This window comes from Mustela nivalis (assembly GCF_964662115.1).
Source record: "Mustela nivalis genome assembly, chromosome: 4".
Lineage (NCBI taxonomy): Eukaryota > Metazoa > Chordata > Mammalia > Carnivora > Mustelidae > Mustela > Mustela nivalis.
The window spans coordinates 71,694,614-71,707,897 of NC_139023.1; the positions used below are offsets into that span (position 1 = coordinate 71,694,614).

Genomic DNA, 13,284 nt, shown 5'->3' on the forward strand with positions numbered 1-13,284 from the left:
CCCAAAACCAGGAGTTGGATGTTTAACCGACTGACCTGCCCAGGCGCCCCCAAACTGCCAGTCTTAAAAATCATACATACTGAGTCCTTACTCACTGTAGAGTTTTTGTAGTCCATAAATGCATATGCCAGGGTAACTCATGATAAAATAACTTTTAAGAGTCATGGATCTCTTTGAGAATCTAAAATAAGCCATGGTCCTTCTCTTTAGAAAAATGCAGAGTACTAACAAAATTTTGCCTTTGTGAACCCCTCATTAAAAATCTATGATGTATGAAGGCTTTTATGCATATAAGTAATTTTAACTTTCCTGGGTGGTAGTCCAAAAACATATTATATAGCTACTATTCCCTAATTTCATGTATAATCAATTTTATGCATCATACTGTCTCTAAGAATTTCACCCTTAGTGGGAGTTCTGTGTGCATTAGGAAGGCTTAATATTTTTTCTTTTGTTACATAACTTAGTGCTACCAGGTATAAAAATAGATGGCTATGACAGAAACTTGCTCAAATTAAGTGCTAGATAATTATTTGTTGAATAAATGAATGAATATGTGACTGGGGGGTTCAAACACCTTCATTTTATTATTTTATTTTATTTAAGACTTTATTTATTTGTCAGCGATTCAGAGAGAGAGAGGGAACACAAGCAGGTGGAGTGGGGGAGGGAAAAGCAGGCTTCCTGCTGAACGGGGGACCTGATGTGGGGCTCTGTCCCAGGGCTCTGGGATCATGACCTGAGCCGAAGGTAGACGCTTAATGACTGAGCCACCCAGGCACTCCCAAACATCTTCATTCTAATAATAGTTTATAAAACCTGACTATTAAATAAAACAAGTCAGTAGTATAAAAAATTGTAAATAGATAATAAAATAGTAGCAGAAAACATGTGAAATAATTCATCTTTTCTCTGTGAATCTGTAGCTTCTACTTCTACCTCTATTGTCTATCTTCCAAGGCTGATGAATGAAGATTTACTTAATGGTCCTAAGTCACTTGATTTCCAGTTTGTCCTTGATAGGCATGCTTTTTGTTCCTTCCTTCCTTCCTTCCTCCCCCTCTCCTTCCTTCCTTCTTTCCTCTCTTCCCCTCTTCCTTCCTTTCTTTCTTAGGCCTATTTTTCTTATAGCTTAGTTTTCTTGACTTTTTTCTCCTAAGCATGTCCAACACATCACAACCCAGCTCTGAATTTTGTTACTAGTTAAATTGTATCAGAAAAGTTTAGACCATTTGGCCTTCTCTTATTGTTCTCCCACCCTTCACTGCTCGAATTTTTTTTTCATTTTTTTTTCCTTAATTTGTCAGAAAGACATTAACCATTGCTTTAGCTTTTGATGTAAAAAAAGCAATCATTTTGCAACTTATAGTTTATAAATACAGTAGTGGTAAAATGGATTTAACTTTTCATCTGTTTTATAATTTCTAAGTTTTATAGAAGTTTATTTTATAGAATTTATTACCTTGAAATCTTAAGATACTGTATGACCAAATTATTTAATTTCTTGGGGCCTTGGTTTCCTCATGTGTATAATGTGAGGGCACTGGACTAAATTGGTGATTCTCAAATAACTTGCACATTGGTAGAGAGAGCTGTTCTTACTAAAATAGGAAACTGGCATCCTTCTCCTGAATTGTAGGAAGATAACATTAATGCATGGAATGTCTACTTCCTTAGATTCCAGCCCAATTTTTTAAAAACTTTAAAGACCGTGCCTTTTGTTTTCATTAGCATCTAATAGAGCACACAATTATATATTTGGTTTTTAAAATATAATATATCTAATTTATGGTAGCCAGGAAGAGAGATCATGATATTCAGGTTCTTTATTTTTTGAAAAACTCTAGGTGATGTGGTCTCTAGGTTCCTTTCCAATCTGTAATATTTTATAATTAGTATATTTTATAATTATTACATAATTATATAATATTTTATAATCTCGTATAATACACGAGATAAATGGAAAGCATAAATGAAATCATCTGGGTAATCTAAAAATAAAAACATTTGCAACTTATATGGTATTGGAAACAATATCTCTCAAGAATGTTTTCTGTTTTGGTTACTGTGGAACCATAAAATTATTAAAAAAGCCAAGGGTATCTATTTTTTGTTGTATTAGGCTTTAATGATAATGATTATATTATAGACTCATTTTCAAAAAGGAGAGCTTGGAGGATGAAAGAGTTGATGCCCAGACTATAAAGAATTTTATAGTCAGGATACTGTACTGGATACTATATTATCAGGATACTATAGTTAAAAGTTAAAGTCCTTTATAAACTTTACCATTTTTAAAAATCTGAACTCTGAAATGTGACAAGTTGAGAGTTTAAATGCCTTCTGTGTTCCTTCTTTCTTTTGCTGATTAACAGATTGCCCCAGATTTAGCAGCTTACAACAGCAACCATTTCTTATACTGTAGTTTTTATAGTTAAGGATTGGAGAGTAGCTTACTTGCTGGTTCTAGCTCAAGGTCTTTTGTGAGGCTGTAGCCCTCTGAAGGCTTGATTAGGGCTGGAGGATCTGTCTTCTACTGGACAGACACAAGACTGTTGGCAAGATGCCATTGTTTCTTGCCTCAAGGGCCTCTCCACAGTTACTTGAGTGTACTCATGACATGGCAGTTGGCTTCCTCAGAGAGTGACCCAAAAGGAAGAGATCAAGCAGACAGTTTCTGAAGTCTTGCACCTTCACTCTTGTTTGGAGTCTTTTAAGTCCAGCCCACACTAGGGAGAAGGGTCTTGGGTTCCATGTCTTGAAGGGAGGAATATAAAAGAATTTTCAGGGGTACCTGGGTGGCTCAGTCAGTTAAGCATCTGAATCTCGATTTCGACTTAGGTCATGATCTCAGGGATGTGAGATGGACCCTGGTATTGGTCTGTGCGCTGAGTGTAGAGCCTTCCTCAGTTTCTCTCTCCCCCTCTCCCTCTGCCCTCTCCTGCTCATGTGTACTCTCTTAAAAAAAAAAGGATTTTCAGACAAGAAAATGGATGTAAATGGAGAATAAATAGATATAAATGGAGAATGGAGATAAAAAGGCCTTGTTACTTTGGTGCTTGGCTAGTGGTGGAGGTAATGACTCTGGAGTCAGTGCTTGGGTTCAAATCCTGGACATGCCTCTCATTAACTTTATGACCTTGGTCAAGGAAACTTAGATTCTACATCTATAAAATGAGTGCAGTAATAATATATAATTCATAGGAACGCAGAGAGGAATATGTGAAAAAAAGTGAACATAAAGCAGTTAGCATAGGAGCTGTTATTTCAGTAAGAGTTACCTATTTATCTTTTTCCCCCTGCTATGATATAGCAATAACTTTGATGTAGGAGATACCTTTCTGTAATGTTACTAGCAGAATATGAATTTACTCTTATATGCCGTAATATGATTTGTCTACCTCCTACCCTATCTATTCTTACTGTTTTTTATTCTACTTACTAATACCTGCTTAATCTTGAAGACTTGAGAAGTGCAGATGAGTATGTGTGAAATGTGTATGTATACACATGTATATAGTGTATACATACATTCACATGTACTACAGGGCTTGAGTCATATTGGGGGAAGAAATAGATATTTAAATAGATATTTAAATCTTAGCACATTTATATTTTTACTATTTTACTGTGTTGTTTAAATTTTTTCGAATGCATTTTTAATGGAACAATCCACTGAATGTTTTATTTCCTCAGGCTAGGCCCAGGAAATGAAACTCCTGGGTCAGAATGTATGAACCTCTTTTAGACTCTTTATATATAATGCCACACTGCTTTCCTGGAAGTTTGTACCAACTTATATTTCCAGCAGCAGCTTATCCTTACTTGCCACTTCCAATATACTTCTTTTGGTTTCTAAGAAGTATTGGTGGCTGAAATCATAGTTTCAGTGGCAAGGCAAAATTGCATTAAAGCTCAGGGAATTGTGTTTTTACGAGAACTTTAAATATATAGGAATATTTTCCAGTTTTTCTGAATTGATTTGTACACACACACACACACACACACACACACACACAATGAAGTATTAGGTAGGAATAGATACAGTTTCTCTTTTCTTGGAACTTAAAATATAAGGCTGAGGTAAATACATATAATTAAGATGTACAAATAATAAAATACATACTGTTGACTTAAGATATATCTCAAGAAGCAAATTATAAGGTAAAAGTTACACATCAGATCAGGCTGCAAAAGACTTGCATATTGAGAATGCCTTCTTGAGCCAAGTTAACCTGTTGCCTCCAGAAAAAAATAAGCTGCTTTTCCATTTTAAATACAGGAAAATCTACTGATTGATAGGAGTAGAAACTCAGGTTTATTATCAATTTCAGTGATCTGCCTAAAGCCAGGAGTAACTGCTATATTCTGTATCACATCCCACCTGTAAACTGTCTCAGGTTAAGATGCTGCCCATCAATGGATGACCCTTTTTTAAAATTGACCATAGATTTAAAAAGCTACCAATCATATAGTTCTGTCTAGTAGGTGAAAGTTCACCTAATGCAGGAAAGATCCTTATTGATTTCAAGAGGAGTTGTATTTTGGAAATGGCATATAAGTTCTTTTGGGGAGGGTGGAGATCATGGTGGCAGGGCTAGGAGAAAGCTTCAGGAGAATAAATGAGTATTTAGAAGAAAGGAAAAGAAAAGTCATGGGCTGTATATATGTATTCTGAAACTGCACTGACACACTGGGCAAACTTGTAAAATTGTACATTAGTATTACCACTGGAAATTTTTTTTACTTCAAGATTATCAGCACAGTTCATTCCATTCAGATCATAAGTATTATACCTTAAATTTGTAACTGCCGAATCTTTTCTAGTGTTTATTTAGCAAATACTTATTGAGCACTTACTCTGTAGAAAGCACTGTTTTATGTAAATTATGTGTCGAAAGAACTTTAGGGCAACGTTTTATTTCAAACCTCTTTTGGACCAGGGAAGCATTTTTTTTGTTTGTTTGTTTGTTTTAGAAGATTCATCCGAGTCATCTTATTGGTTTGATTTTCTGTGTCAATAAATTTATAGTCACTAAATGGCAATTTATCCCCCCCCCATCGATTGTATTTTAACATGTACGTATTTATAATAGGATTAGTTTCTGTGAAAAAGATTTTAAAAGGGAGATGACATAAATGAATGTTTGTTCAAACGAACAAAATAGGAATGAAAGGGTACATGAGTTTCATGACTAGCAAATGGGGGAAGGATAATCTACCAGAGGCTGGCATGTTGTTTACTAATAAATACCTGTTTAGTGTGCTCTTTAACAGTTCTGTAGTGGGGAAAAAGACGAAGTCGGCCTCTGAAAGTAGTTGGAAACTCCTTACTTTCCAAGTAAAGCTTTTAGCATATTTTGTAGGCATGCCTCTTTTTTTGTTGTTATTGGTATTCCTGTTTTAAAGTGCAGCTTTTCAAGTGGACGGGTTACATGTTGCATAAGCTTCGAAACGGCCAAAACAAGTTAAATAGCCACCTTTATTTACAGCTGTGGGACTACGTATTAGATCTCTTCCAGGAAGAAAATTTGATTAATGGCTCTTTTCCAAAGTGGGGACAATTGCAGACTTTTCTTCCGCAGAGCGTGAAATGTGCCTCTTCCTGCCGAGGGCCCTTGTCCTAGCCGCGGCTCCCGGGGCGGTTTCCAGCCTCAGGTGTCTCCCCCGCCGTGGGCCGCGGCCGCTCTCCGGGGCGGGCGTCCGGGACTTCCTGTCTGGGCGCGGGGCGGAAGGATCGCGTTGCCAGCCGAGGCGGCCGCCGCCACCGCCGCCGCCGCCGCCCCTGCCGTTAGGTGGTGGGGTTTCTCAGCCCCGCGGCGGGAGGCGGGCCGGCCTCGGCTTCCTGTCGGAGGACGCGCAAGGATCCGGGCGTCTGAGTGTGTGCGAGTGCGTGAGTGTGTGTCGGTCGCACGGCGTGTATCTCCGGCCGCGGGTTCCGCCTCCTCCCCTGCCGCCGCTGCTCACGGTGTAAGTCAATGTGAAGCAGCAGCTCCAGCCCCGGGATAAACATGGCGACGTCTCTGCATGAGGGACCCACGAACCAGCTGGATCTGCTCATCCGGGCTGGTAAGGACGGGGGAACTTTTCTCCTGTGCATCGGTGCAGCAGGAGAGGGGGTGCACAGAAGGCGGGGTGTCTCCCCTGTGGCGGTCAATGCAGGGGGTTCAGTGTCCACCTCAGTCACTGGGGCGGCCGGGGGAAAGGGGGGTAGTGAATGAAGTAATGGAGGCGACGAATCAGGAAGTGATCACCTTGGAGAGTAACCTGCCTCGAATCTGGCGCTGTCGCTTCAGGGTGTGTTCGGCGAGCGGCGGCGGCAGCTGCCGGGCGGAGCGCTGGCAGCCGGTGCTGGAGAGCCGAGCCGCAGTTAAGTTGGGGACTCGGGGGCGGACGAGTTGTGCGCTTCACCCCAGTTGCTGAGGAACCAGGAAGTGAGTGAGGCTGTTGTCTCTCGGCTGCGCCTGCCACGCTGTCTGGCCGGAGAGGCCGCTGCTGCCCGCGGTCGGGGGCGGCGGGCTTCTCCGGTGAACGCTCGCCACCCCCGCTCGGCTCTCCTTTCAGACTTGGTTCACAGACCCACGACTTCCGCGTGGACGAGGCAGCCCCGGGCCATGTCCGGTAGACCGATACCCGCCAAAAAAATGCTCTGCCCCTCCTCTTCACGTCCCCACCTTGTGCAGGCTCAGGAGTAACGGTTCTGGAAGGGGTCACTCAATAATGTGGAATGGCCCGGGAGGATGTTTCTCTCGGGGGCCCGCCTCCCTTTCCCCATTTAATGGGTGGCTGTGAAGAAGTAGGTTTAATGCCCCTTCCCTCGTGGGTTGTTTTTTTAGGGGAAGAATGGGAAGGACACGGTATATATTTGGTACCCCTGACCTGGAGCCTGGGGGCATCAGAGAAGAACGTTTATTTTCGTAAACAGTGGGTGAATGTGAAGGAGTGGGGTGGGCGACAGGGAATCTTGGCCCTAGGGAAGTCTCAGCACGGAATTGCCCCCTTTTCCCCTCCCCCCCAAACCTCCCACCATAGCGGAAGCGCCTCGGAGAGGACGGAACGGTCGGGATTGACAGGCCCCTAGTTCCAATCTGCTCTCTGAGATGTTCCAAATAAGAACGTTGATTTCTGGGGGCGGGACTCTGGGCCAGCGCTGAGCCAATGAAGATTGGGCGGGAGTGAAGCTGACAATGTACGCATGGAATTGGAGGGAAGAGGAGTGTAAACACGGAAGTGGCCGCGGGGGTGGGGGATGTGCAGCGCCACTGCTGCAGCGGAAGGGCACGGACTTAAGTTACATAGAAAAAGCAGCTTTACTTAACCGACAGCGCAATGAGGACTCTTAGTCGCTGTAGCAGTGCTAGAATATTATTTACTTATAGCAGTAATAAGCGTACATGTTCCCTTTCCCTGGGTTCTATTTCATACCGCCAACTGTGGGAACTGGGAGGTAGGAAATACCGAAGGGTAATGCTGTAAAAGATCTAAAAGTAGTTTGATTGGTGGAACTCTGATTCGGTTGATTGGGGAGAATCATGAACATAATGCGTATCGCTAAATTTAACAGGACTTTTAGTTGAAATAAAGTCTTGAATAATATAAGTATGTGTTGTCTGATACATGAATGACCAGACTTTTTTTCTGTAAAATGTAATGTTACACGTTTCAAAAGTCCCAAAGAAAAATCACAGTTTACTGCATGATGACTGAAACACATTTGACAGTTATTTTCTGATAAGAGCAAGAAGTTAAGTATTAGTAAATAAGAACTTGGTTCCTTTTGTGTATGTTCAGTCCATTAATAACAGTATGAATTAAGGAACGGAATTTTTGGTCTTTTATTACTGGTGCTAACAATACCTGTAATTGTGTGGGTCGATGATATTTTTGTGAGTGTTGAACATTTGAAGAGTTTACAGTGATTGGAACATACCAAGAGAACCTTAGCATAGTCCCCGCAGTCAGAATTTTGCAAAATATTGTAAAGTTTAGAGGGCTAATTTGCCAATTGGAGGTATTTTTTTCATAAGCTTTTGGAATTAGCGAGGCTGAATGTGACATATAGGTATTTTGCTTGGAATGGAAACCTGTGGAGAGTCTACAGTTGGAAAATACAAGTTTTAGCTTCCTTTGATAAAAGTTTTTTTTTTTTTTTTAAGTTAAATGTTGTTTTCTGGTCCTAATGCATTTCTTTAGTATTTACAAATCTTAACAATTGAAGTTTCCTTTATGATTATAATGTTACGTAAAGAATATATTTTACCTGTAATTGTCTCCAAATTACTTCCTCAATAATTTTCATGTAATTTGAAGCTCTCTTACAAGTCCTATTTTAGAAGGAAACTTGAGACAGGTTTGCTGATTTACCCAAAGATTAATCAGTGAGAAGTTGGGAAGGAAAGGTGGCCCACAAGATGAGGAATCATGGATCCAAGTTAATAAAAATTTAGATTGCTGCCAATTTCCAGTTATGTTGGAAGAGTAATGTGTGTGAAGTTTTTATTTGTAAAATAGAATACCTTTTTATTCCTCTGAGAGAATTATATGTTAGACATAATTCTTCCTCACAAAGATTTTACAGTTTGAGACAGATGTAAATATACTTAATATATAAATGTTAATGTAACTACAGTGATTGTTATAATGGGTTGATGACTAGTGTATAATGACTGATATTAATGAAAACTTCTAGAGGAGATCAGCTTTTAGTCAAATATTGTCAGCATAAGTGTTTCTAAGTGATTTTAAAGCACTTAATAGTACACTACTATATTGTTATATGTTAAGGTACTAGGTGATATACTTTTGCTTTTATTTTCTCCCTTTTGAGGCTTAACTATCAACTGTAGTTAACCAACTTCAGCTATCAGCTTCAGCTTTAGTTGTCAGCATTTTTGCTGTCAGAGGAGTCTTAAGAATGAAATGAAATAAATAAGCTTGTTTATTAAAAATCACTTATTTGAACACACAAAGTGTTTTTGTGAAGACTTGACATATGTTGTAAAACTTTCACTTATAATGCTGTTTATGAGAAAGAATTTTGACCCTGAAGTCAGGAGATGAGGATCTGCATCTCGCTGTCACTAAACTAGCTCTGTCCTAGTGACTTTACTTCTTTAAGGTTTCATTTTTTTGTAAGAGGACAAGATTGACTAGGTGATCTCTAATAACTAGGATTATAACTAGTTCAAATAGTTCATGGAAAGTGAAGGCTTTTTTTTTTCTTCTTGGTTTTTTTTTTTTTTTAAACAATGCAATGTGTAAATAAATATTTGAATTGGGAGGTTAGTATGTGCTAGCCAATGTTTGTGCCAAAATGGAATTTGAGGCCAGGTCTATATGTTGAATGACATTATGAAATAGTTTAGGATCATCTTCATATATGAAGATATATATATGTCTGTGTGTGTGTGTATATATATATATATATATATATATAAAACACTAATCTTACATATATAGTGAATTGTAGGAAAAACAAATGTCTAGTTTGTAGGAACAGTGAATGTTACTTTCTTAATTGTGATCTAGATTTTCTGGAAGATTTTCAATTTAAAATATTCTGCCTTCTTCTCAAGTATACTTTCCTTGACTTGTTTCTTCCTTTTTTGAGAAACTGAGAATTGAGAAATTGGAGAATTTGGGTTGAGAGATATGGTCACCAGAACTTTTTTCTACTTTAATGCTGTTATTAAATGGGAGGGAGGGAGTTTCCTGGAAATGTAGCTTAAGTATTTTCACTGATAAATCTGTCTGGTTTGTCAAAGTTCATTGTGAAATTTGAACTTGAAAATCTTATTTCCAGTTTACTGTAAATTGAAGTATCTGGTTATCAGTCTTGAAAAGATCAATATGAAAATTTAGGATGTGAGAAAATGAAGCGTGTGTTGAAATAAAACTGGAAGAATGGCATTCATTTTTTGTTTTTAAAGATGTGTTTATTTTACAGAGCGAGTGCAGTGAGGAGGGGCAGAGGGAGAGGGAAGGAAATTTAAGCAGACTCTGCTGAGCTCAGAGCCCATTGGAGTCCAGGGAGGGGCGGATCTTACGACCCCTGGGATCACAACCTGAATAGAAACCAAGAGTTGGAGGCTTAACTGACTATACCACCCAGCCCCCATTAAAAAAAAAAAAAAAAAACTTATTTGAATATACACTTAAGAAATTACTCTTCAGAATTCACTGCAACATTAGGACTAAAATTAAAAGCAAAATGAGTTAAATTGTAACGTCAGTATTTTAACATTCAAGCCTGATAGTTCAACATAAAACAGAGAAAAGGGTGGGCAGGAACATGTTCCTGATAATTATTTAAACTCCTTGTGTTATCTATAGCTTAAGTGTTCAAAGGGATGCAAAGAAGTGTTTATGAAAAACTTCTAAAATCTTTTATGTGTAAGTGGACAGAATACTGTTGTACTTGGAAAAGGGAGTCATAATTTTTCATCTCTCCCTTTTTAGACGCTAAAACTTAGAGAAACAGGATAGAATTTGGGTGTTTTTATTCTGTTTGGTAATAAATTATAGTTGCAGTCCTTAAAAACTAATATCTCTGAGCTGAGGATCTGTGGAGTCCTGAGCCTCTTTCAGAGAGTCTGTGAAGTCAGAATTGTTTTCATGACAATTCTCCCATCCAAGTACTAACCAGGCCCGACCCTGCTTAGCTTCCGAGATCAGACGAGATCGGGCGCGTTCAGGGTGGTATGGCCGTAGACTGTTTTCATGACAATTCTAAGACATTATTTGCTTTTCAGTTTCACAAGTGATCAGAATTTTCTAGAGGCTACGTCTTGATACTACATCAATTTAATGAAGAATCTAATCACTTTCTAGCATGTATTAAAAAGATTTACCAAAATGTAAAACAAAGCTACTCATTTTTTTGTTACAGAAAAGCTATTTTTCATTAAAATATTACTTGGAAGTTATTGGATTTATTATTTGAAATGAATTGATAAATATTTTAATTTTTTCTTAATTTCAGTTTGAAATAGAATAAAATCTAAAAATAGGACTTAGATAAACAAAATCTCTTTGTCGTCCTCAAATAATTTGAGTATGAAAGTTGCTGTTGACCAGAAAAGTTTGAGAGTAGCTGTATATTTTTCAGTACCATAGGCATTAGCCATATGTGGCTGTTGAGTGACTGAGAAACTGAATTTTTAATTTTTTAGAATTTTAATTAAACCTAAAAACTGAAGCTGTGGAAAACTTTTATATTGACTATCTGTTGAAATGACAATATTTTTTAATATACTGGGTTAAATGAAAGACAGTAATTTCAGTTTCCGCTTACTTTTTAAAATCTGGCTGTTGGAAATTTAAAAATTATAACATGGCTGATGTTACATTTTCATCAGGCAGCTTAGTGCTTTTCCCTTCTAAACTTTTAAATTGTAACTATTGATTAGAAAGTCAAAGAGGAATAAGACAAGATGGAGTATCCCAAAATTTTACCTTTCCCCCTTTTTATTGTATTCATTTGTATTTTTCACTTACCTATTATGCCTTGGGGCTTTAGAAGATAAGCTGTATTAAGTCAGGTGCCTGGTTGAGTGATGATCTTGTATTATTAGTTTATGGTCTTCCTTGTAGGGACATACTACTGTCATTTAAGGAAGTGTTTTCTAATTTTTTTCCATTGCTTTCAAATTAAATTGCTATTAATTTTTATTTTTGACTTTAAGAACTTTGTTATGAGCTAGATCCATTGCCAGCATTCTCTTCTGCAAAGCTGAGAGGTATGTCTCTTGTCAGACTTAATTACCAAGTTTGGTATTTTGTAACAGCTGTTGAGTGAGTCTGGAATAGTCTACCATACAAACACCAGTTGATTAGAAAGCTGGAAATGGAACAAGAAGACACTTAACCAGTAGGAAAGGAGGGTATAAGCAAATTTGAGTTTTGGCACTATGAGTAAAGTTAAAATTGTTTTGAAATTTGTTTGATACATTTATTTCTTCAAAAGGGATTGAGCCCAACACCAAGAAATAATCTTAAGTAGAAAGTAATACCTGTCAGATTACTTTTCACTTCATTGTTTCTATTTTTAAAACGAGTTCCTTTTTTTTTTTATTGTGCCATTAATTTCATACACATGTCTAGAAAGATACTAGTAAACCAAGTTTTAAGTAAGAGATAAGGAGTTTTCAGCCCTTGATTCTAGTTTATTTGCTTACTCTGGTTGTACAACACTGTTAAACTCATGTTTATCCTTAAGAATTGTGCATAATTCTAGTTTAAATTGTGTTTGAATTACTGAGCTGAACCAAGTGAATTGAAAAGTTTTCAAAAATTACAGAAACTTAAATAAGAGAAATATTTCTTAAATTTCTTTTATCAAAAACTACTTATATCAACAAGAAAAAGATGAGGGTTTTCTTTTTCAAAATGGCAAAGTATTCTTGGAAACTGATAGGTACACTGTTGTAATAATTGACCTAAGTATGCGCTCTTAGGTGTTCGTTTGCATGTGCTTGGGGTTATAGTTAATAAAAATGACAAAAGTAAAATCAGTAAGCATCAAAAAAAAAAAAAAATCAGTGCTCCACTTAAGCTGTTAGCTTACAGAATAAGTTTAAATTCTTTTATAGCTTTCGTTAGTTTTGAAATATTTTACTTCTGTTTGTTTTCGATACTACCATTTATGTTTCTAAACTATTAGTATAAGCTTCACAAAGCTAGAGATCTATTCACATTTGTCTCTCAGATTTCTAACACAGGGTCTGATACACGGTAAATGCTCAACAACCAAAAGTTGACTGTCCATAGAACATAAGATCTCCTGATTGATAATTCCCAGAGAACGTATGCATTTTGGTATTCTCATCCTAAGTTTAAAATATGAACTAATAAATGTTATTCTTTTTGTGTTTTGTTTTGCTCTGTAAGTGTAAAACTGTCCTGGGAAATAATATGTTGAATTTAGGAGAAAGGAGAGTTTGAGGTCAGAAATATGAGCAAGAAAATACACTTTTAAGAAATAATTTCCACTGACATAATTAACACGAAATCAGGGTTTTATAAATGTGCCTCAAGCTACATAAAAACCCAGGGCAGCAGCATTTGTAATTGTTAGCCACATTTCATTTTGTTTATAACTGAAAACATTAAAAAAAATCGGGTAAAATTCTGTTGCTGTATGAAGTGTTTGAAGCTCTGATTTTAATATGGTAAGGTTTTTAGGGTATGTCTTAATACAATTACATAAGGAATTAATTTACTGAGGGTAGTTTATTTATAGCACCTAAGACAACACTTAAATTGCAACACAAGCAGACTTTAAAA

General features: G+C 37.5%; 1 protein-coding gene and 1 long non-coding RNA gene across 17 annotated transcripts in view; one reads left to right on the forward strand and one right to left on the reverse strand.

Moving 5' to 3' along the window:
- ELF2 (E74 like ETS transcription factor 2) overlaps positions 1–13,284 on the forward strand; it is a 103,623-nt gene that overhangs the window by 73,844 nt on the left and 16,495 nt on the right. For 3 of the 16 annotated variants that reach the window (XM_082727640.1, XM_082727643.1, XM_082727642.1), the window contains exon 1: positions 5,747–6,069. The exons of 12 other annotated variants lie outside the window; for them this stretch is intronic. In XM_082727640.1, coding sequence (XP_082583766.1) covers positions 6,012–6,069 — 58 coding nt within the window. In that variant the 5' untranslated portion in view covers positions 5,747–6,011. Of the gene's footprint in view, positions 1–5,468; positions 6,070–13,284 lie in introns of those variants that run through there. One more of the 16 variants, XM_082727644.1, reaches the window with a different exon arrangement.
- Positions 2,107–6,193, reverse strand: LOC309863206. Its single transcript, XR_014310929.1, has 2 exons — positions 5,255–6,193; positions 2,107–2,958 (listed from the first exon to the last, which is right to left on the reverse strand). It is a non-coding gene; the product is annotated as an uncharacterized lncRNA (long non-coding RNA).